The sequence below is a fragment of the Nannizzia gypsea genome, genomic scaffold (assembly GCF_000150975.2).
Source record: "Nannizzia gypsea CBS 118893 supercont1.2 genomic scaffold, whole genome shotgun sequence".
Taxonomy (NCBI): Eukaryota; Fungi; Ascomycota; class Eurotiomycetes; order Onygenales; family Arthrodermataceae; genus Nannizzia; species Nannizzia gypsea.
In genome coordinates, this window is record NW_003345200.1 from 773,905 (window position 1) to 794,676 (window position 20,772).

Here is a 20,772-nt window from a genome sequence, read left to right on the forward strand (position 1 = left end):
GGGGAGGCCCAAACCCGCCTCGAGCCCAAGGCCGTCAAAGTCCATCCTTTTTCCCAGATCCTGTTCCGGCCTTCGACCACATACACCCCCACAGACCATCAAGCCAGAAAACATTTTTGTATCCCAGCAACACCTTCGCTTGAATTTTCCTTCGTCTACCTTCCAGCCCGCTACTCCCCACCTCGTCACGCCTTCCCTTCGACCCCTTTCCAACTACACCGTCAAGATCGCAGACTTTCGGCCTCGCCCGCGAGACGCACTCGAAGCGGCCGTACACAAACTACGTTTCAACGCGGTGGTACCGCGCTCCAGAGGTGCTGCTCAGAGCCGGTGCTTACTCTGCCCCTGTCGATATGTGGGCTGTGGGCGCCATGGCCGTCGAAATAGCTACCTTGAAGCCCCTTTTCCCCGGCAAGAACGAGATCGACCAAGTCTGGCGCGTGTGCGAGATCATGGGCTCGCCTGGCAACTGGTACAGCAAGAACGGTGCCAGAGTCGGCGGTGGTGAATGGCGAGACGGAATCAAACTCGCCCAACGGTTAGGTTTCTCGTTCCCAAAAGTGAGTTTCTCGTCTTTTATCCTTTTGATATTGATTTGCTAGGTGTGTATGTGTGTACTGACCAGACAGATGGCTCCCCATGCACTGGAGACAATTCTCCCTACCACCCACTGGCCGCTTGCTCTCAGCCAGTTTGTGACATGGTGTCTTATGTGGGACCCCAAGGCCCGTCCCACCTCGACTCAGGCCCTCAATCATGAATACTTCACTGATGCCGTCGATCCGCTACGGCCCAAGTCGTCCACGGCTCGTCTCCTCGGCCGCCGACAGAGCGACAAGAACTTCAAAGTCAAGGATCTCGATGCCCCCACGCCCACGCTGGTCTCCAAGCCATCGTGGTTCAGACGGTCGATTATCGGTGCTACTGGACGAGAGAGCCCGGCCCTGGCCAACATGGCTGAGAACAACGCATCGGAGACTTCCACCACAACTGAACAGCAGGCTACCATGGTAAAGGTCAGCCCAGAGGTCGCTGTACAGGTACAGGTCAAAACGAAATCGAAGCGTGCGACCTGGGCAAACGGTGCTCCCATGCCAATCCTTCCGTCCATACGGCCTGTATCACCTCTCTCCAATGCCGTCACAGCCCAGGGTAACTCCCATGCGAACAACAGCGCTTGTCCAGAGAAAAAGGATACCAGCCAGACCAGCACACAACAGCAGGCCAACCCGGCTGCGTCCAAGAAGGTCTCTCGACAGCTGTCTGTCAACAGCAATGGGAACCACTACTCAGACGCCCATCGAGCAGAGGCCGAGCGTGCTCTCAACGGATCCACAGCCACTACACCCACCCAAAAGGAAAGTTTCTTCTCTCATCTACGGAAACGGGCTCGCCGGCTATCTGGAAGGAATCAGACTACTATCCCAGCAGACGACGTGGAGGCAAACGCTGCCAGTGCCGCCTGGTCTGGTCCTACATCTAACCGCTCGAGCATGGCCATTGATCCCGTCACCACCAGCCCGGTAGTAAAACAGACCTCCATGGCCAAGGGCAAGAATGGATTCGCCGATCTAGACAAAGCGTTGCAGGACGTCAAGTATTCGCTCGACAAGACCTCTAGCCCCCAGCAGGCCAGCATCACAACAGCCACAACAAGCCAGATTCCCTCCCCTGCCCAAAGCGTGTCAAACACTGCTCAGAGTCCTGTAACTGGGCCGATATCCAGTCGGACCCGACGTGCTCTGCAACTGTCGTCTCGCCCCGTCCAACGGTACGAAACGCCAGAGGAGGAAGACGAACTCCTTCAGGAGGTGCTGTACTCTACCTCCAACGCTGCCAGGCGGCTGCTTGCCGATCACCCGGAGCCGCCTAGCGACGAACACGTCTACCACCAACAGCAGCGACAGCACACATGCAGCAGCGACACAGCCGCAGCAGTCAAACACATACCCATTCGTCGACACTGACTGTGACACATCAATGCATAACAATACCCCATCAATACGGACAGTGGATGACAGCTGTCGAGCAGGCCACAACCCGTACCCTACCCCGTCTCCGACTGCCAGACGAGACGGGCTGGGCATGAACATGGGTATGAACATGGGCATGGGTATTGGCCTTGCGCTGACTCCTGACGAAACGCCCTCGAAACAATTGGCCAAGGGATTTGTCACCACCAACGTAGGGAACCGACAAGGTCCCACGCCTCCGTACGACGACAATCAATGGCCTAGCGCTGTTGGTGTAGGTGGCTTTCGATAGACGTGGTTCACTCATCGCCATATCTAATCAACTTGGCCTAATTAATTAATGGATACGCTCATCTACTATATACCTCCATCAACCACCACTATCACTACCACCTCGCCACCACCGTCGGCCGCCAACAGCGCGCAGCTACCAACCCAGCGTATCCATCCAACCCATTCATTTCTTTTGTTTGTTCTCATCTTTCGTTATTTCCTACCTTTTTTCTCCCCCATCTTTATCTATTCTTGCATTTTTTGATCATTTTACCTCCCGCTTACTCGACATTTATTTCTGACTTTCTTTTCCCTTTTCGCCCATTTTATACATTTGTTCATCATTCATATACACATAGAGAGGTTTTGGTGGGCCCGGTCATGTTTTATCTTTATCATCTTTCTTCGGCTTTTTTTACTCATCTTCGCCTTCGGCTCTTAAGCGATCATAGCTGATTTGCTTGTCTTTCTCGTCGTCCCTCTCTTTCATTCTTCGGCCTATACTCACTTCCACGGGACTTGACTTCATTTTTCTTCTCCCCTTCTCAACTTCTTTATACCCCATTCATTGTTTGCTTAATCTGCCTGACTATTAGATCCCGGTTCGATCTCAGCTGGTCTTGCGGCTCTCCTACATGTGTGTCGTGTTCTGCTATCTGTCTATCTACCAGATATCCCATCTACACCACATTTACGCATCTATCCATTATTATTTATTAATATTTTAATCTCACTTTGCCCCCCCTCCTTCTTTTCCCATGTCCCTCCAGGCGCTTGTTGATATTTTTCCCTCTTTATACTACTCCCCCTTGTTCCGGTACAGGGGGAAATGGCAGGTGGTCGGCTTCTGTTTGCATGCATGCATTCGCTTCCTTTCTTTTTCCTTCTTCCACCATCCACGCCCGGGGGTCTCATCCTTTCTTCACCTTCTTTTAACTATATATCGGGGGCTTTCTTCTTCACCCCCATCGGGAAACCGGTCCATGTGCTGCTCCCAGCCTCAGCCTACCTACTTGAACGGGTCTATCCCCCCCATACCTTACCTTTCCCTTATGTCTATCCCCCTCCCCCATCCTGTTTAATACAACCACTGTACATTCACTCTTTATGCGGTCAGCCTCTCCGGACCCCTTTCTTATTTCTTGCTTTGTTTTCCTGTTTCATGCACATAGACAGCGCACAGCACAGCAGCAACAAAAACACCCTTTGTTTGACTTGGAGAACTTACGTTTTTCCGTCTCCTTTTTTTTTTTACCTTTTTCCTTGCCCTGTACAATCCATTTTGTCTGGCAGCAGGGCTGGCTGGGTTGGGAAATGGCTCTACGTCTTTTTTGTGTTGATTCCGTTTTCTTTTTTCGGTTTCCGGCTCAGGCTCAGGCTCTGGCTTCTGGCCTTAAGGCTTACTGTACTTATATAAATACGGAGCGCTACGTTTTAATTTTGATATCTATCCTATCTTATACATACATATACATCAGTCAACCGATAAATATTAATACGTTACTATCAAAGCAGGTGTGGGAGTTGTTAAGTAATTAATTAATAGCCACTATGGCTGATCAGGTAAAGATAATGCCCTACGGCCCTAGGGCCGCTATTGGGGAACAAGATCGTATCATTTCATGTCAGAAAGGTTCCTGAAGTTGAACATAAGACTGACGTCTGGCGGCAGATGCTTCGCCTGAGAAACTGGTATGGATAATAGGTGCCACTTACTACATAACAACGCCCGATTATTATTTTGTTACCAGGCATCACTCGGCCTTTTGGAATCTCTCAGTGGAAATTTCATCTCAGGTTTATGCTCATAGATGTCCCGATGAGGAAGTTTACCGGAGCCATCACGCCAATTGGCACGTTTGGAGCAATGCCTTGTAAATTTGTCGGCTGACGTTCTTGGACGGTGGGTTTCTGGATCTCCTCAATGAAGGACATTTCTCTGTTTGGCCTTTGGTAAGTCTAGAACAAGCTTCCGGGATTTTCCAAAAGTTTTGAACTCAGCCTTGCCTGCCTTCTTGATGCCTTCTATACAGCCCTGAATAATCCCCGGCGTAGCTGCCATCTCAACCAGGTCAGCAATTTCTCCAAAGATGGGAATTACCGCCTTAATGGCTTCGAGAGGCGCAAGCAAGGCAGGAACGGCAACCCTGCAGAATGCTTTGGCAGCCACTTCAATGGCGACTTGGATGGCTGCATCTTCTGCGGCTTGCTTAAGGGCATCTTCTGCACCTGCGATGTCATCTAGATTTAAGGCTTGAGGTCACGTAGTGTTAGTCAAATAAACGGATAATTCAATACTGGTTTTCACATGTAAATTGAAAACTAGCACAGCAATAGCTCTGCATCCCTCCGTTGCAATTCAGGTCGCCTTTCTTGGAGTCATGCGAATTGGTGTTTGTAGTCAGCTCAATTTCCCCTTTTGCGCATTCCCCAATGCAACTAAGACCTGCTCCTCGATACCCTCGCCATTCACAAGATCCTACTTGAGTTTTCGAGTCGCACACATGGACCGGTAACTGCCCCCTGACAACCACAGTCATCACTACCTGGATATTCCCAATCGAGATCAAAGCCATAGGTGTCCATAAACTGTATAATCCTATTGATAAAGGCATCGTGGTCTGATGAGCTGCTAACCATCTCACTAAAGGCAATTTGGGTTGCTCTCGGATCAGTGTAAGACCATCCGCCGATAGATATCTAGGTCTCTAAACCAGGTTTCCTCTCATTTAGTGCAGTGAAACAGCTATAAAGCGAAGCAGAATTGCCATCCATGGGTGTAACTTGAAAGGTTTTTGGGTCGAAAAACGCAAATGCGGAATTCATGGATGTAAAGCCATCAAGATTCAAATCCTCGGGAGCCACAACCTGGCATGCTAGGGTATTGGCCCTGGACTCATAATATCCAATACTCCGCTTTTTTGCACTCGTACCGCTGTTATATGGTCTCTTGAAGTTGGCACATCCGCCGTACTTTTCGTCATATGAACTATAATTTAGGTCCATTTTATTCTCCTATTTACATAATTCGGAAACAGATCCGCAGTAACCAAATTAACTGCAGCAGACATCGAGAGAGCATTTTTGTTTTTCAGGCTTTGAGTAGGGACCACATTCAGCTTTGGCGTCGCCTATAAATTTGTCAGAAAGCAAGTAAAGTATTGAGTGGAATCTGATAAGAACAGTTGTGTTGACAGCCAGTTCCACGAGGGGCAGGTGAATAACCCCAAAGGTTGTCTTTTCCACAACAAGCACCATTCGCACAAGGTGTTACATAACTGCAGGTTTCGGTAGGTAGACCCGTTGAAAGGAGGAAAATGTCTCCTCGTTGTGGGTGGTAGAGGGGAAAGCCATCAACTGACTGAGCAAAAGGGCTAAAAGTGACTGCATTTCCTCTTATAGAACAGGTAGTGAGAGCAAGCGGAAACCGTGATAAACTCGCGAGAACGCGAGCCTCCTAAAAGGTTGCATGACGAGAATAAACGACTACAGGGGATGTAATGAAGGTATAGAGGGAAGTAGTGGTACTCAGGAAGAATGATTTGAGCGAGAGCCATCCACAACCCATGTGTAACTCGAATCCATTTCGCCTTCCACGGCTCTCAGGATGCGGCCCGGGACTATTTCTCTTTTACTATGTATCCTCCTAGCTCGCAGAGTCATATGTCATATCCGCGTAGCCAATAGCTAAGCCGCCTATAACCTAGGTCTTAATAAATACCATTTGCCTCGTACCTATGTCTCTCGGACATAGCTAGTTGAAAATGGCTATGCTTAACTTCCCCGAAGCACAATGGGCCTCAGCAAACGAATCCCGAGAGGGGTCAACTGGGTATCTAGCCATGCATAGGGCGCAGGTGACCGATGAATAAGCCCTGGTTCCATCATAAAAGAATCTGGCGAGGTCTTTCAGGCCTGGGCCCAGCTTCTTCGTTGTATTCTGTCTTCTTTAGTCACAAAAAAGGGGTGAAAAGTGGTGAAGTTGATAGTGACTTTGTGTGTGTGGATGCCAAGCTAACCCTAAGCTGGTTAAGCTCGCCAAGTATGCGGACCGTCGTGGCGCAGCTGACGTAAGAAAGTATAATTCTGGAACAACTTCGCAAGGCGAAAAGGGGCAAAAAAACTATTATCAACACCGACTTAGAGCTCTTATTATTATCATCCTAAGTGGGATAGACCGGAGTACTTTGGGGACTGTACTGCTTTTTGTGAGAGTCTGCCTTGTGTTAGACGAGAGTCCCTATGTCTAACGATACGTATAATGAGGGGTCTTAAAAAGGCAGCAAGGCTTAGATGGGTGACCATGGGCTACCATAGGTAGCTATAGATAGTGCATTTCTTGGTAAGTTATGGTCCTTTTCTGCTCATTATCAATTTTATCAATACTTCTATTCCTAATGGTATAATCATCATCCGAAAAAATTTCCCTTCACTCCATTTGCTTTCCTCCGGCTCCCTGTTGTACCAGTTCAAGAAATCCTCCACGAACATATTTACAACATAGCTCTACTAATCATTGCCTCGTTTTTTTTTAAAACATATACATGTCGGTTACTTGAATCTCTTTATATCTCCTGTTCTCCCACTATGGTAATTTTCTCCCTGAACTATTCTCCTTAGTCGGCCGTTCAGTCCAATCTTTACCCGGCCATAGATTCTACACGGCTAGCAAGAACTTTTAATACCAGTATTGGATGCCTTGGTTTTTTGAATAAAATAGTACTATGTGATGCTACCCTCTTGCAGATGATAGAGCGTGCGGACAATTACCCCTGGATGTCGATAATAATGTTACTACTCTCTGCACAGCTGACTGTCTTTCTACGGCTAAAACCTGGTTCTGGGACGTTTCAGATGCATGCTCTGACGGCTATATAAATGTTAGCGGGAGATTGATTCCTCCATATACGATACCTGAGCGAATACAGGATAGCATGAATATTGCATGCCTACGGCCGGGCACCGACGTATCTATGCTGCCAGGTATCGGTGGATGAAATTGTCACTCCCACGGAGCCGTTGGCAGATAATCCAATAAATACCATTAAACCGTTAACTTCCACAGCCACTGATTCTACCACATTGGAGAGGGGGCTGGATTACATTCCAATAGAGATGCAACACATCAATGCCTAGCATATCGGCCGACGCCAAAAAATTGATGCCAGCGGTACTCCTTATATGGTATTGCTTAATCGACTCGTACAGCTGGGTTGGCTAGATATCATTCTGCCTGATTGCTCAAGCGATGCAAGCACTGATCCACAGTGTTTGGGCCCCACCCGAGGAAAACCAGCGGGTTGCAAATCTCTACCCGGGCGATCTACTGTGCAGCGATTGTTTCGTTAAGATGTTTTAGCTGCGGGTGGCTTCTCCATATCTCCCTATGCTCGATCATTTGGATTACTGATAGATCAGTATCTTGAAATTGTTGATGTTTGTGATGCGAAGATGCGTAGAGGAGGTGATTTAATATGTAATGGGACAGGAAGGCAAGTGACAAAATAAGGCACTGACTCGCTATGTAAATGGAATATTAATTGTCTACAAGGATAGAACGGAGCGCAGGCAATAACGAGGAGGGCCCCCTAACCATATTAATGACAAGGTATGAGCTAAGATATATGTGCACCCTGGCAAATACCGCACCCTTTTTCGCTCCACTCGAAGCCATGGTAATTAGTTAACTCATTAAACCCCCATCCAGACCCCGGAAGAAACCAACAAAACCAACCAGAGGGTATTTGGGATTAAAAAGAGTGCGTCAACGCCCCATTTCTACAACGATATTGTACCATAAATATCTACCAATCGGCCCAACTGCTCTTCGTATGCCTTACATTGGATTTTTAGAGAACGACAAACGAAAAATATTTATACCCTGCACCGCGCTGGCCACTACTTAGTTCAACCTACTTCAGATGGCACAGATATAGCTATTCAAGCATTGCCAGTTCACTGAAAGTTTACTCATTTGCTTCTTACATTTCTACGATGTTTAAGAAGGTCCTGGGATATATCTTGGACTTTGGGGACAAATGGATATTTACGTCATTGATCCAAAAGCAGGACAAATTTCTTGCTGAAGCTACTAGTGGTGAGAAGCGATCACTGATATTTGATTAATTTCTATTCAATCTAACTAACTTTGATTGAATAGAGTCAATTTATCGAGATTTAGACAAAATTCTTCCTACTCGAGATTCAATAGACGAAAAAGAGCGTTTATCCGCAATATTTGAGCAGGACTGCGTTAAAAGCCCGTCCGGAGAAAAATGTAAGGGATCCCCTTCTCATATGATGCAAACTACTTACTTACTAAGAAAATAGACTGGAACGTAGAGAGTCTGAAAAGGTTCATACAGCGAACTTATTCTGAAGCCGTGATCTCTGGCGCTGGAGTTCAGTTGCTCTGGAGGAGTTTCCACTTTTTCGCCTATTGCCCATTCCCTCAAGACCCGCAGGATGGAAGAGTCAATTTTAATGCATTTTTACGAGCGACAAATATGATAGTTTTCCAGGCGGATAAACATTTTGGTGATTTCAACCGCTCTTGTGCTGGTTGGGGGCATGAACCTGAATTCCACGAGAAGGCTTCCTTTAGACGGATACTTAGAAGCATTGGAGTCCCAGTGAAAGCTATATCGCAGCCAGAAAAGCACCAGGCAGAGAAGCACCAAGCTGTGGTAACTTCTACACCAACGGAATCGACTTCTATATTATGGGATATTGTGGATTCTTTAGCAATTGGAATACCAGGCTTTTGCGATTTGACCATTCCCCAAGAAGAAATCGAAGAAGCGGCTCCGAGAATACGGGAGGAATTTGCTACATTTATGAGAAGGAAGGTTAATCGGGAAGAAATGTCAATACTCATAAGCTTAATACTACGTGTGAGATTGGTAAAAGAGAAATGGCTGTACTTTGCTATGGGCGAGATTGCGGAGACCAACCCTGAAGGGGAGACGTTAACGTTATCCTTGGTCAATAGCTTGATTGACGGAGAAGAGTTTCCCCTGGACCAATACACCAGAGTGGCAGACATTCTGGTAAGTCTTTCATTACATTCATTATATAGGGTGAGAAACCTAAACTAACCTGATTTTTATTCTTAGCCTTACCTTGATATCAAATTCTATCAATTGTGGGCCGTCCTCTTCCAGCCTTCAGGACCTAGTACCGAACCGAAATCACCTAGATCTGCACCAGCCTATGTTTGTGGAGCTATTTCTCTGTTTCTTCCACAATGGGGGAACACTCATCGTGATTTATACGATTACAGTGAGGAAAGCAATGTTATTTTGTTTGAGAGTTCGCGTATTCCACCATCAGTTCCGCATGATACAACCATGGTGCGCCTAGTTCAGGCTCTATTCGGCCATCCAGACCCCCAAGTCGTCTTATTCGGTAGCGAGGCAAAAGGGAAAACCCCAAAAACCGTTATTGGTGCATATATTCCTTGTCCGATATGCTCTGCCTACGATGAAGACACACATCGTTTCAAAATGTCATTGGTCCTTTTCCAACTTCAGCCTGTCTTCCGGACCATTCGCTTAGGAAAACCTGTCATTTCCATTACACCATCGAACAAACCGAGAGAGAAGACATCCCTGGTGGAAATGGTGGAACGTGAAGGATCACCTAACATTCCCTACTGTATAGGTGCCGGGACCAGCAACGATGGAGCCAGCATCAGAGTGAACCCTGAGAAGGGGACGGCAACTCTTGTCAGCGGTGGTCGGCAGTGGAATGGAGACTTCGGAAATGGCAAAGCTGAAGATGATCAATTGGATAGTTGGGAGGTTACCGTACATGACCCCTGGATGGAGATGTATACGGCGAACGAGAGAGAGAGGCATTGTTCCGACAAACTCACAATGGTGACGGGCAAGGAACTGGAGAAATTGAGGAAGACAATTGTTGAAGAGGTCAAGTACAAGGACGAGAAGTTGCGTTGTGCCGTTCTTCACTCAGCGTACCGGCAGGACTATAAGCTTCTACCTGATGCGAACAATAACCTCCATACTACCTTCTGGGTCCTGCCGGACGATGAGGACGATAAGGACGATGAAGGCGCTGAGTGATAGAAAAATAATTAACCAAAGTCGTAATATTTAGTTCTCTTATTTGGTGAGAGGGTACGATGGACACATAGTTAATGTATCAAGTAATTCCCCTTGGATCTTATAATCTTTTGATAGGACAAAGTAGGTGCATAACTACTATGCAGGCATATCGATGATATCTAGACATTAAAAGACAAGCGTTGTGTATATATTAGATGGAATTTTTTTCTTCCATCCAAGCTGTATATTTTTGTTTAATGTATTGGTACTACTCTGCGGTAACTTCCACCTACCATGCAGTCCCGTTATAGATATAGGTCAACCACATAACTATTTGATATGGTGCTCTATCTGACACTATACGGACTATAACTGTACATATCACAGATATTATATATATAATAAAGTAATCAAGTAGAGTGCTATGCGGTCTCGAGTGGCCACTGCTGCCTTGATATCTCTGCGGCGTAGCAGACAGCTGGTGCCCTATTTAGGCAAGTCTGATATCTTCAGCAAGGCTGACTCCATCTAAACATCTTCACAGCCTCAAAAGACATCAAGTATGGATGTATATAGAAAGATAAAGAAGAAGAGAGTAGAGACCTACTATGATCAATGAGCGTAGCGATGTGTGAGAGAAGTTCCAGGAGGTTGGTGCCTGACTGTCTTGCCGGCCACTGCCACGCCGAGAAGGAGATAAAAGGGCAAGATGTCACCTTGTTTTCTTCATTCTCTTCTCACTTCTTCTCTTTATCTTCAACTTCATCTTCAACTTCATCTCCAGCTTCCTGTCTGCACTCCTGACACAGCTTTACAGACGAAGAGCACACCAGAGAAAGCCCCAGAGAAAGCCCCAGAGAAGGCCACAAAGATGATCACCACACCCACCTTCTCCGAGATGGAGGATACGGCTCGCGCTGTCATCCTCTGCCTGAAGAAATGCCCTGACCTTGCCCACACCAAGGTAGCCATCATCGGAGGCGCTGCTGTCTGCAGATACGTCTCTGAGCGCGAGCCAAGTGACGACCCGGAGGTAGGAGACCATCTATCAAAGTTAATATTCAAGCGGTATATGATACGTTTTGGCTGGCAGCTAACTAAGGAGCAGGACGTCGACTTCATGATCACCATCCCTAACCCTGAGGTGGCGCACCGCAGACTGTTGCAGACCTTCGACACGCTGTTCGCTGAGTACGAGGGCTGCCTGTACTATTCTCATCCCTGCGGAAAGCAGATCAAGGTTGACTTCAGCACCAACTGCCGCGTAAGTGTGCTCTTTTTGCGTGTATTCACGTAGTATTGCGTGGCTAACAATGGGTATAATATAAATAGCTGCCATACATCCCCACAGCAGCAACCATCGTCCGCGAAGTCGACATCGACTGCCTTCCCTACATCGGGCCCACTGACCTGTTGGTCCTGTCCATCCGCCTCTGCGGCCAGCGCAACGACGAGTACTCCCGCATAGAACGCGACTCTGCCGACGCCGTTGCCCTGGCTGAGACCATCGTCAAGGAAGGACCCGTCGTCCTGTCTCCTATCCAGCGCCAGGTTGTCCGTGAAGAGTTGGCTGAGGTCGTCCACTGGGGCCCCAAAGATGAGACCTGGTGGAGAGGCGTGCTGTCTGCCGCCTTGAACTCCAAGGACAAGTGATTCTCTGTCACATGGTATCATATTTATGCCACTTGACGGGCACATATGCCTTTTTCTCAACATTTTATGGTGTTTATCTGGATCAGTTCTGGGGGTTACCATGGTGACTGGTTGAGATGGTTAGTTCATTTTGTTATTGAAGGTACGGTGCATGTGCATGTTTATCAGGTTACTCATCTCACTATCATACAAGGGTCTTGATGGGGCGTCGATTGATCGTCAGGGGACGGAATCCTTGATATTTGGAGCAAACAGCTTAACCTGTCGACTTGATGTATCAGAAGGAGATAGATATAGCAGACAGATGTGATGTCTCTGTCTGATATAAACATGGTTGATATTGCTGGCAGAGTCACCATCCACATCTGTTAGATAGCTATAGTAACTAGCAACATCCTACAGTCATCTCCATGCATCTTTATGCCGGTTTATGCATATGTTAATTTGATATCGCTGTCGCTTCGTCTTCTTCGTCTTTTTCTTATCTTTTAACAAAATTTATGTCAAGTAGTGACTAATCTCTTAGTAATCTATGTGACATATTAGTCAATTCTTACCTAATCAACGCGTCTCCAAAAAGTTCGCGACGTCGATTTAATTGAAAAAGCTGAAGACGCAGAAAAGACGCAGAAGAAAGTGATAAACCAGAGACAAATAGGCTGAAGATGGCGTTTGACGGTGTGGAGTGCGAGGAGCCGCCGTGCATCAACCCGTACGAGGTGCTGGGAGTGGCCGAGCAGGCGAGCGCAGACGAGATCAAGTCCGCCTACCGGAAAAAGGCCCTCAGACACCACCCAGGTACGTCTTGCGAAGTTGATATAAAAGGTATACAGCCAGTGCTAACGGGCTGGCAGACAAGGTCTCGGCTGAGGGCAAAGACGAAGCGCACAAGAAGTTCCAGGAAATCGCCTTTGCATATGCGATCCTATCCGACGAGCGGCGGCGTCGACGCTACGACACGACGGGCAACACGTCTGAGTCGCTCGACCTGGAGGACGATGACTTCAACTGGACGGACTTCTACCGCGAGCAGTTCAGCGTCATGATCGACGGGACGCTGCTGGACAAGTTCAAGCAGGAGTACAAGGGCTCTGATGAGGAGAAGGCGGACCTGCTGCGGGTATATGAGGAATGCAAGGGGGACATGGACGGGATCTACGAGCAAGTGATGGCCAGCGACGTGTTGGAGGACGACGACCGGTTCCGAGCCATCATCCGTGCCGCTATCGAAGAAGGAGAGGTAGCAGACTACCCTGCCTTCACCGACGAGCCGGTGGAGACAAAGCGGGCGCGGCGTAGGGCTGCAAGGGAGGAAGCCGGTGAAGCCATGGAGATGGCCAGAGAACTGGGGGTGGAGGAGAAGCTGTTCGGCAGCAAGAAGAAGGGCTCCAAGGGCTCAAAGGGCAAAGCGGACGGCGGGGAGGATGCGCTGATGGCTCTCATCCAGCAACGCCAGAAGAGCCGGGGTGAGTCCTTCCTGGCCAACCTGGAGGCCAAGTACGCCCCGAAGACGCAGAATAACAAGCACAGGAAGCGGGCTGCAGAGGATGAACCGCCGGAAGAAGCATTCCACAAGCCGCGAACCCGGGTGCAGGACCGGGACAGGGGCCATGGCCAGAACCAAGACAAGCCACGCGAGAAGCAGCAGCGGAAGAACGATAATAGCAGTGGACGGAAGAGGGCAAAGGCGTGAACGAGCCATATTCCTTTTCCCCGTCCCTCGATCGGCCTCCTGATCTTCTCTCCTGGGGTTTTCTAGTCACCTTACGGCGTTGCGTGGTTGGTCTTGTCGGAGCAGGGAGTTCTCTCGGGTTTGATGCATGCGCTTTTCTTCTTTTCTTCTTGTCTTCCCTGCTGCAGGCTGATGTGATGCCAAGCGGGAGTTCTTCTGTTGGTTCTCTGCTTCAGCTGCCTCTGTCCGCTCTGATAACTGTCCTGTTGTCTTTCCTGTCCGTGTCTTTCCTGTTGCTGTTCTGTTGTTATCTTGCAAGTTATGTAGCCGGCGCCTCGACCGCTACCAAATACAACAGCCATCACAGCAACACCACCAGCCCAGCGTCTTCACCAGCAAACACCAGCTGCCACTCCAGCGAAACGGCTATCCAGCGACGACGAGGAGGACAAGACGAACAAGCGCATCTCGTCCCGGGGCCTTCCTGGTCGCTGCTGCTTGGCCTTTCCTTGTTCTTCGTCTTGCCCAGGCCCTAATATAAACAGCATGGACGAGCTGCTTCAGCCACATCTTCGCCTTTTCCCGCGCTCTCTATCGCGACCCTGAACGCCGGCCTGCTCGTCTATATGTCGGTCTGTCTGCCCTCTTGTCCCTCTGTTCTCCCGTCTTGTCCTGCTTGCCGGTGCTTGTTGCTGACGCTGCCCCCCGAGAACCGCGAATACAGGCTTGAACCCCCTTGTCCTACCTACTTTCCCAGCGCTGCGCGAGAGATCCTCCCTGTGGCTGCGGCGCCACGACCCATCGCCAGCATTCTCGACTCTGCTGAGGACAAAGACGTCTCTCTCCCTGCCCGTCGGCCTTTGCTCTGCCTCCTTCTCGCTGTCGAGACGACCGCTGCCAGTCCGTCGTTGACGTCTTGTCTGTCTGTTGCCTGGACTTTGGGTCGCGGCGGGTTTTTGTTCTGGCTGCTCCACCAGAACCGCCAGCAGATCCTAGCCCCATCTCGCTCGCTCTCGTATTTTCTTCTGACTTCCTCTTCTTCTTCCTTTTTCCTCTTCCTTCACCATGATCCCCAAGATGTCTCTCGAGTCGGCCCTTGATGAGGAACGGCGCGAGATCCTCGAGCTGCTCCAGGGTCGCCCGCAGCAGCAGAACAGCCCTCAGAGCCCTCAGAGCCAGCAAAACCAGTCGCCTCGTCCCCACCACCATGCCACTCAAGCTCCTCCCATCCGCTCCATGCTCGATGTTGCGCCGGATCCCTCGAGACGGGCGGGCTCGGTCAAGTCGTCGTCTGCCAGCGTACGCAGCATGCTCGACCCCATATCGCCCTCGCCTCTGAGGGAGACTCACAGCGCGGCCTCCTCGCCAACCTCCTCTGCCCACACGCCGTCCATACACGAGTCAGACGGGCTGCGTAGGGCCTCAGAGTCGTCACCCTATGGCGGCCTGCCGTCTATAGGAAGGAAGACCGGCGTCGAGGCGTACCAGTTTGGCATGTTGCCCAGCATACCCAGCCAGCTGCCAAAGCGAGTCACCCAGGGTGGCAAGAAGAGCGTCACTGGAAATGGCAACAATCATAACAACAATGGTAATAACAAACATCCCAGCTCCATGGCCGCCGTCATGTCTGGGTCCGACTTTGGGCCTTTGCCTGGCTTCCCGCGCGGCAGGCAGACCGGCCGGCATGCTCCTGGATTTCCACACAGCTCAACATCCCCCATGCGCTCGCGGTCTCCGGGCCCACGCACGCTTAACAGCCTCAATCCGCTCGCAGCCAACTCAAAGTCAAATGTTAACACTTTTGTCACTGACTCTGGCCGAGTTATCAACCTGGATCATGCATATAGAAAGTTATCCAATACCGCACTGCAGCGGTCAGGCGGCAGCCTGGCCCATCTGCCCCATATAGAGAAGAAGGAGCTGGAAGACCTGGCAGAAAATTCAGACTCGGATGCCAGACTGGCTAAGGATTACTATTTGGATACCCCTGACGGTGGCTTCAGCGAGGACCACACCAGTGATGACGAAGAGGATTTGAGCTCTGACGAGGAGCTGTGGCGGTTGGGTGTTGGTAGAGGCCGTGGCCGGACGAGAAAGAAGCGTGAGGGTCAGGGAGCTGATCGCAACCTAGACGACCCCGAAGCAGCCAACAAGGTCAGAAGTCTTCTAGCTGCTGCAGAAGAAGAACGTATGTATTCTCAATTTTTATTTTTATTTTCGTTTTTCTTGGTTTATAATTATGATGACGTTCTAACAAATATATACAGGAAAAACTGTGTCCTCGACATATAAAGTCCGGTCTCTGCTCGAGCCTGACAACCGCGCTGCTGCAGCTGCAACTGAAAAGCCTATGAAGCACAAGACCAGTGTCCATCCAAACACCAACTTCGACATCACCGTCTCTCAAGGCAATACCCCAATTGGCTCAGACGATGAAGGAGGAGGTGGCGGCGGTGGTGATGGTATACCTCTTGACGATGAGGCAGAGATCTGTGAGATCAAGAAGGCTCAGAACCTGAACGTCTACCTCTCGCCAACAGACAGCTCGGTGCCCAACAGAGTCATTCGCACTATTGTACGAGGAGACTTTGCCAAGATGCAAGAGGAGGCCGAGCAGGGCACTCGTCGGGCCCGTAGCTATCTTGTGGCTACTGATCTGAGCGAGGAATCGGTCTACGCGCTTGAATGGACCATCGGTACAATACTGCGTGACGGAGACACGATGTATGCCATCTACGCCATCGACGAAGAAGGCTCTTCCTCCTCCGCCAAGCTGTCCGAAACAGACCTGCCATCTGTAATGCCAATAACCGACGGGTTCAAGGCCGTACTGGACATGATGACCACGATGCACTCGCAGACAGAAGGCAGTACAAAAGTGCCCACTCGGCCGCCTTCATCTTTCCCTTCGCCGCAAGTCTCAAGCACACATCTCCCTTCTTCGGCCAGCGACAAGGAGAAGGAGAAAGAAAAGGGGTTGGAGAGCGCAACCGGCTCCGTGGATGCCAGGGGTCTACCAAAGACAGAGGCAGACCGCGCCCATGCCATCGACGGCCTTACACAGACATGCGTGCGTTTGATGCGCAAGACGAAACTGCAGGTGCGTGTGGCTGTTGAGGTCATACACTGCAAGAGTCCCAAGCATCTCATCACAGAAGCCGTAAGTCTTGTCCCTCCATGCATGACATGCAATCACACACTCAACATGGGGCCCACACACTAACTGAAATCCTCCTATAGATCGATGCTCTCGAGCCGACTCTTGTCATTCTTGGCTCTAGAGGCCGAAGCGCGCTTAAGGGGTTCGTATAACTTTCTTATCCCGTGTCTAAGTATTTCATGCATACATAGCACAGCCTCAACTAACGCCAAAAAACATATTACTAGTGTCCTTCTGGGCTCGTTCTCGAACTATCTTGTCACCAAGTCCTCTGCTCCGGTGATGGTTGCTCGCAAGAAATTGAAGAAACACGCCAAATTCAAGAACAACCCTCTTCGCTTCTCAAATAACCTCGCCGGCCTGGGAAGCATGAGGCTTGCAAACGCCAAAGTCGACTAGCACCATACCGCTCACGACCGCCGCTTTTTTTCTTCCTTCTTTCACGACACGACTGTTACTGTTTGCCTTTACCTTTTTCCCACGTCTTCTAGCATTGCACTGCATCATCCATTATCTGCTTTTTTAGTCATCATCTTTTAAGGATTCACTTCCCTACATGTCTTATACCACTGCATTGCATTGCATGGTCGTTACCGAAACGAAAGAAGAAAGGAAAGAAAAGAAACCAAAACTCGAACCGAATGCCAAACAAGCGGTCTGCTCTCTGCTTTTATTGCCTTGTTATACCTAGTTATTTGAATTCCCACACTCTCTGCGTACTGCTGCTACTCGTTGTTATGCCTGCCATGTCATGTTCTGGAGTTGTTTACTCTGGCGTTGAGAATGCATAACTTACCTACCTACAGATTTCCATATCAGTGAAACGGCATGGATGGATGGATGGATGGACGGACGGACGGACGGACGGATATGTGATGTGATACGGGTCGGAGTTTTGTTTGCTTGTTACATGTCTCTCTTCTGGTTTGCGTGTTTCTTTGTCATGGAACGGGGGTTTAGTTAGGCTGCTTCATTCAATCAGAGCTGATGTTTTAATCTTTACCCGGTCGTGCATGGCCTTTCAATGAATCATTAAGGTAGGTAGGTGTGTACGTATGTATCCACACCCCTTTTTTTCCGTAGAAAATGTATTCCTTTCGCTGACAGAGATGAAGACAGCTAGTGAATGCGGGAGACGGATACCCCTATTCGTATTCGTTTGATACCTAGTGAAGACTCGGCTCTTCACTCTGCTGTCTGAAGCCCTATATATAACCCTCTTACTTCCCCCTGGACTTCATCCTTTTCTACGGAACCCATCGTCCTCTACACCTAATAGATCATTCCTCATACCCAAACTACCTACCGCATGGGCTAGGATGTAAATACCCCAGCGTCTTCCACTGGCTGGCCATTACTAGACTTAAAGAACAATGGCGTATTTGTTCGCTAGCAAGACCTATACATTTAAAATGTCCCCCGAGGACAAGCTGATCGACAAGCACCCGGAGTCTCTCTTGGGGATAAGGGGACTCGGAGATGATGTGCCTGTGGAAATGCAAAGCCTGAGGAAGCATGAAGAGAATAACTATCAGCTTGCAGTCTGTAAGTTCTTTTTCCGCCCTCCGCTTCGGCTTGCTTCTCTGATACTGACTTTTCCTAGTGGATGAAATCGATCTCGGGTCCCTTTGAATAACAGCCTCTATACCCATGGTACTCCCCATGGTGGTCTAAGTTTACTCTTCAGGGGTCATGATGATTTCAGCAGGACGCCCCTCAATCAACAAGACAATGTTCTCAGACTATGGATTCTTTCCTCAACCCAGGCGGTCGCAGCCACGGTAATCAGCGTGAGGTATACCAGTCTACATCCGCGGTAGACCCGATGACGAGCTGTTCCATCATTTATACCAGATATTAGCAGAGAGCACCAACATAGACTCCAGTCGCTGATATTCGGGGTTAATATACTACCATGCAAGTCATACTTCTCCTCTTTTCGACTATTTAGATACTTGATCGTCAACAGCACGGATGCAATGCCGCTCTGGAGATGGAAACAGGTGTCTCATACCCAATGCTGTGGCACTTTGATCGTGAGAACATTCGCAGGTCACAGTTCTCCTTGCTTAATGATATTCGACCCCAAAGGACTTCTTCTGGCTGGCAGACCCTGAGCGACTAGAAGAAATCATTGCGTCAGCTGAAACCCCAGGCTTTCTCACAACACAGCTACTATACAGCTAAATGGATGGCTGTTTCTCTACCTTGTTATCGAAGCGCTAGGCTGGATGAGGCTATGAATTTAGCTTGCCGTGGTAAACTTCCCCTGGTACAGCCATTGCATCTAGAAGCTCCTAGTGCCTGTGTTTGCGGTTATTGCTTTAATCTCGGAGTGTGTTGCATGCGTATATTGAGGGAGCTTTGCGATCCGTCGTCGTACCAGGACTGATGTCCTGGTGGAACAGCGAATTGAATGAAACCGGCCCATATTCGTTTGCTGCCTTGTTCGCGTTGTTTATCAAATGTGTATGGCACAAAGAACCAGCCCACAGTCCTGGAGTCCCTGGAGTGCAACAGGACAGAGACTACTCCTTGTGACTGTTGTCGTTACTCTAAAAATAGGGCTTGTGGCTATGTATGTGTGAATCTCCTCTTGTTTTCCATGGCAGTTGCTAATTGTTCTGTTTCTTAGATTTATCCTTGCTTAATCCCAGAGGCCAATGCCCTGTGCGTTGCCCATGATAACTACATTGAGTGCCTGGATGCTGTGGAACAGTCTTCGACTAGCCTGGAGACCTGTGAGACTGTCTTAGCTGAGGCACAAGTTGCATTCTCAGCTGAGAAGGCCAGCACCTGGGGCTCACGACTTTGATGCACATGAGTTGGCCTGCCAGTTGCTCCAAGCACTTTTCGAACATCCTGGTGATCCGTCAAACTCGCCCATCTGTGTACTTATTGTTATCCGTGCATGGGATCTCAAGGGTGATAGGTGGTGTTTACTAGTAGAAGTCGCATCTTTGATGTTGAAGATTATCTACAATATGTAAACACTTCTAAATTGTGCTCCCAGTTTATATTTCACGGACGCAATCAAACATCTAGCCCCCCTGCCCGATGAAGAGAAGTCCACGAATAGATACCCCTGATACAGGCTCTGATGGTATTCAACAAGAGATCTACCAGCGTACCCGCTGTCCCAAACCCACGGGCTTCCACAGTGTACCAGGGCTCATTTGCCATTTATGTACTCGAATCTTCTATATACTTATTAGCAATGTATATACTATAAAAAAGAGAAAATAACCTACTCTGGCTTTACATCTTGCATCCAGCGAGGTCCGGCCAATCGCAGGTCTGGGTGGCGGCGTTGAAGTGCAGGCCTCGATCGCATGTATAGAATGTGGACAATCCAGTGAAAGTTCCGTCTTTTCGCACTTCACATTTGACGAATCTGGTACAATCGCCAGGAACAGGCAAGTTCCATACAGCGACAGTAGCGGCTTTGCATATAGTAGCACCAAGGGCGCCTCCTTCGTCGCCTCCGTCGTCGCTCAACTGTGCAGTCGCAAAGGGCAGCAGGGTGGCAGCTCCGAGAGCCAGAAGCGATGAGGCGCGCATGGTGAGAGGCGAGAATATGGGATGTTGACTTCTAGAGAGATATCAAGGACGGATACAAGAAAGATAACTATAGAATCGAGGAGATGGCTGCCAATTTATAGACTGAGCGAAAAAGCAATATAGTCTATGCAACTAGTTAAATAGCTTGATTTTTTGGTGTTATCGCTCGATATGCCATCGAAACTGCCGGCCAAGGGAGAATGTCTTCGCGATGCTGCAAGTAAAAGACAAAAGACGAGAAAACTGGCCACTAGGGGAGAATGCAGGCTTCACGTTTGTGCCTAATGCGCCCTTGGCTGCCTCCTGCAGGCATGCTGGTGGAGCGCGCGGAGGACACTGTATCTGTATCACATCGCCTTCACGGCCTCGACGACGTGGCTGTGGCCGCCGCTAGTTAACTACCTAAGTTAGCTT

At 49.1% G+C, this 20,772-nt stretch overlaps 8 protein-coding genes across 8 annotated transcripts; 6 read left to right on the forward strand and 2 right to left on the reverse strand.

Annotated features, from left to right (window-relative positions):
• Positions 1-143: 143 nt before the first annotated feature.
• On the forward strand, positions 144-2,265 carry MGYG_02299 (CMGC/RCK/MAK protein kinase; the record flags this gene model as incomplete). The annotated part of the gene is made up of 3 exons (XM_003174723.1): positions 144-560; positions 630-1,883; positions 1,939-2,265. Coding segments are annotated over 3 exons (1,998 nt in total), but the record flags the coding sequence as incomplete, so codon positions are not given.
• A 1,769-nt stretch (positions 2,266-4,034) lies between these two features.
• Positions 4,035-5,504, reverse strand: MGYG_02300 (hypothetical protein; the record flags this gene model as incomplete). Its single annotated transcript, XM_003174724.1, has 7 exons — positions 4,035-4,185; positions 4,244-4,499; positions 4,555-4,725; positions 4,757-4,867; positions 4,961-5,258; positions 5,291-5,377; positions 5,430-5,504. The coding sequence occupies 7 exons, from the start codon at positions 5,502-5,504 to the stop codon at positions 4,035-4,037; spliced, it is 1,149 nt and encodes a 382-aa protein (XP_003174772.1).
• A 506-nt stretch (positions 5,505-6,010) lies between these two features.
• MGYG_02301 (hypothetical protein) lies at positions 6,011-7,243 on the forward strand (the record flags this gene model as incomplete). Its single annotated transcript, XM_003174725.1, has 4 exons — positions 6,011-6,103; positions 6,281-6,316; positions 6,564-6,588; positions 7,056-7,243. 4 exons carry the CDS (start codon positions 6,011-6,013, stop codon positions 7,241-7,243), a joined length of 342 nt encoding a protein of 113 aa, XP_003174773.1.
• Positions 7,244-8,240: 997 nt separating this feature from the next.
• MGYG_02302 (hypothetical protein) lies at positions 8,241-10,330 on the forward strand (the record flags this gene model as incomplete). The annotated part of the gene is made up of 4 exons (XM_003174726.1): positions 8,241-8,343; positions 8,407-8,523; positions 8,577-9,295; positions 9,362-10,330. The coding sequence occupies 4 exons, from the start codon at positions 8,241-8,243 to the stop codon at positions 10,328-10,330; spliced, it is 1,908 nt and encodes a 635-aa protein (XP_003174774.1).
• An 853-nt stretch (positions 10,331-11,183) lies between these two features.
• Positions 11,184-11,965, forward strand: MGYG_02303 (hypothetical protein; the record flags this gene model as incomplete). The annotated part of the gene is made up of 3 exons (XM_003174727.1): positions 11,184-11,345; positions 11,421-11,576; positions 11,645-11,965. 3 exons carry the CDS (start codon positions 11,184-11,186, stop codon positions 11,963-11,965), a joined length of 639 nt encoding a protein of 212 aa, XP_003174775.1.
• A 665-nt stretch (positions 11,966-12,630) lies between these two features.
• On the forward strand, positions 12,631-13,658 carry MGYG_02304 (chaperone dnaJ 6; the record flags this gene model as incomplete). Its single annotated transcript, XM_003174728.1, has 2 exons — positions 12,631-12,763; positions 12,820-13,658. 2 exons carry the CDS (start codon positions 12,631-12,633, stop codon positions 13,656-13,658), a joined length of 972 nt encoding a protein of 323 aa, XP_003174776.1.
• A 1,044-nt stretch (positions 13,659-14,702) lies between these two features.
• Positions 14,703-17,196, forward strand: MGYG_02305 (universal stress protein family domain-containing protein; the record flags this gene model as incomplete). The annotated part of the gene is made up of 4 exons (XM_003174729.1): positions 14,703-15,825; positions 15,905-16,797; positions 16,878-16,939; positions 17,025-17,196. 4 exons carry the CDS (start codon positions 14,703-14,705, stop codon positions 17,194-17,196), a joined length of 2,250 nt encoding a protein of 749 aa, XP_003174777.1.
• A 2,773-nt stretch (positions 17,197-19,969) lies between these two features.
• On the reverse strand, positions 19,970-20,358 carry MGYG_02307 (hypothetical protein; the record flags this gene model as incomplete). Its single annotated transcript, XM_003174730.1, has 2 exons — positions 19,970-19,997; positions 20,060-20,358. 2 exons carry the CDS (start codon positions 20,356-20,358, stop codon positions 19,970-19,972), a joined length of 327 nt encoding a protein of 108 aa, XP_003174778.1.
• Positions 20,359-20,772: the final 414 nt, after the last annotated feature.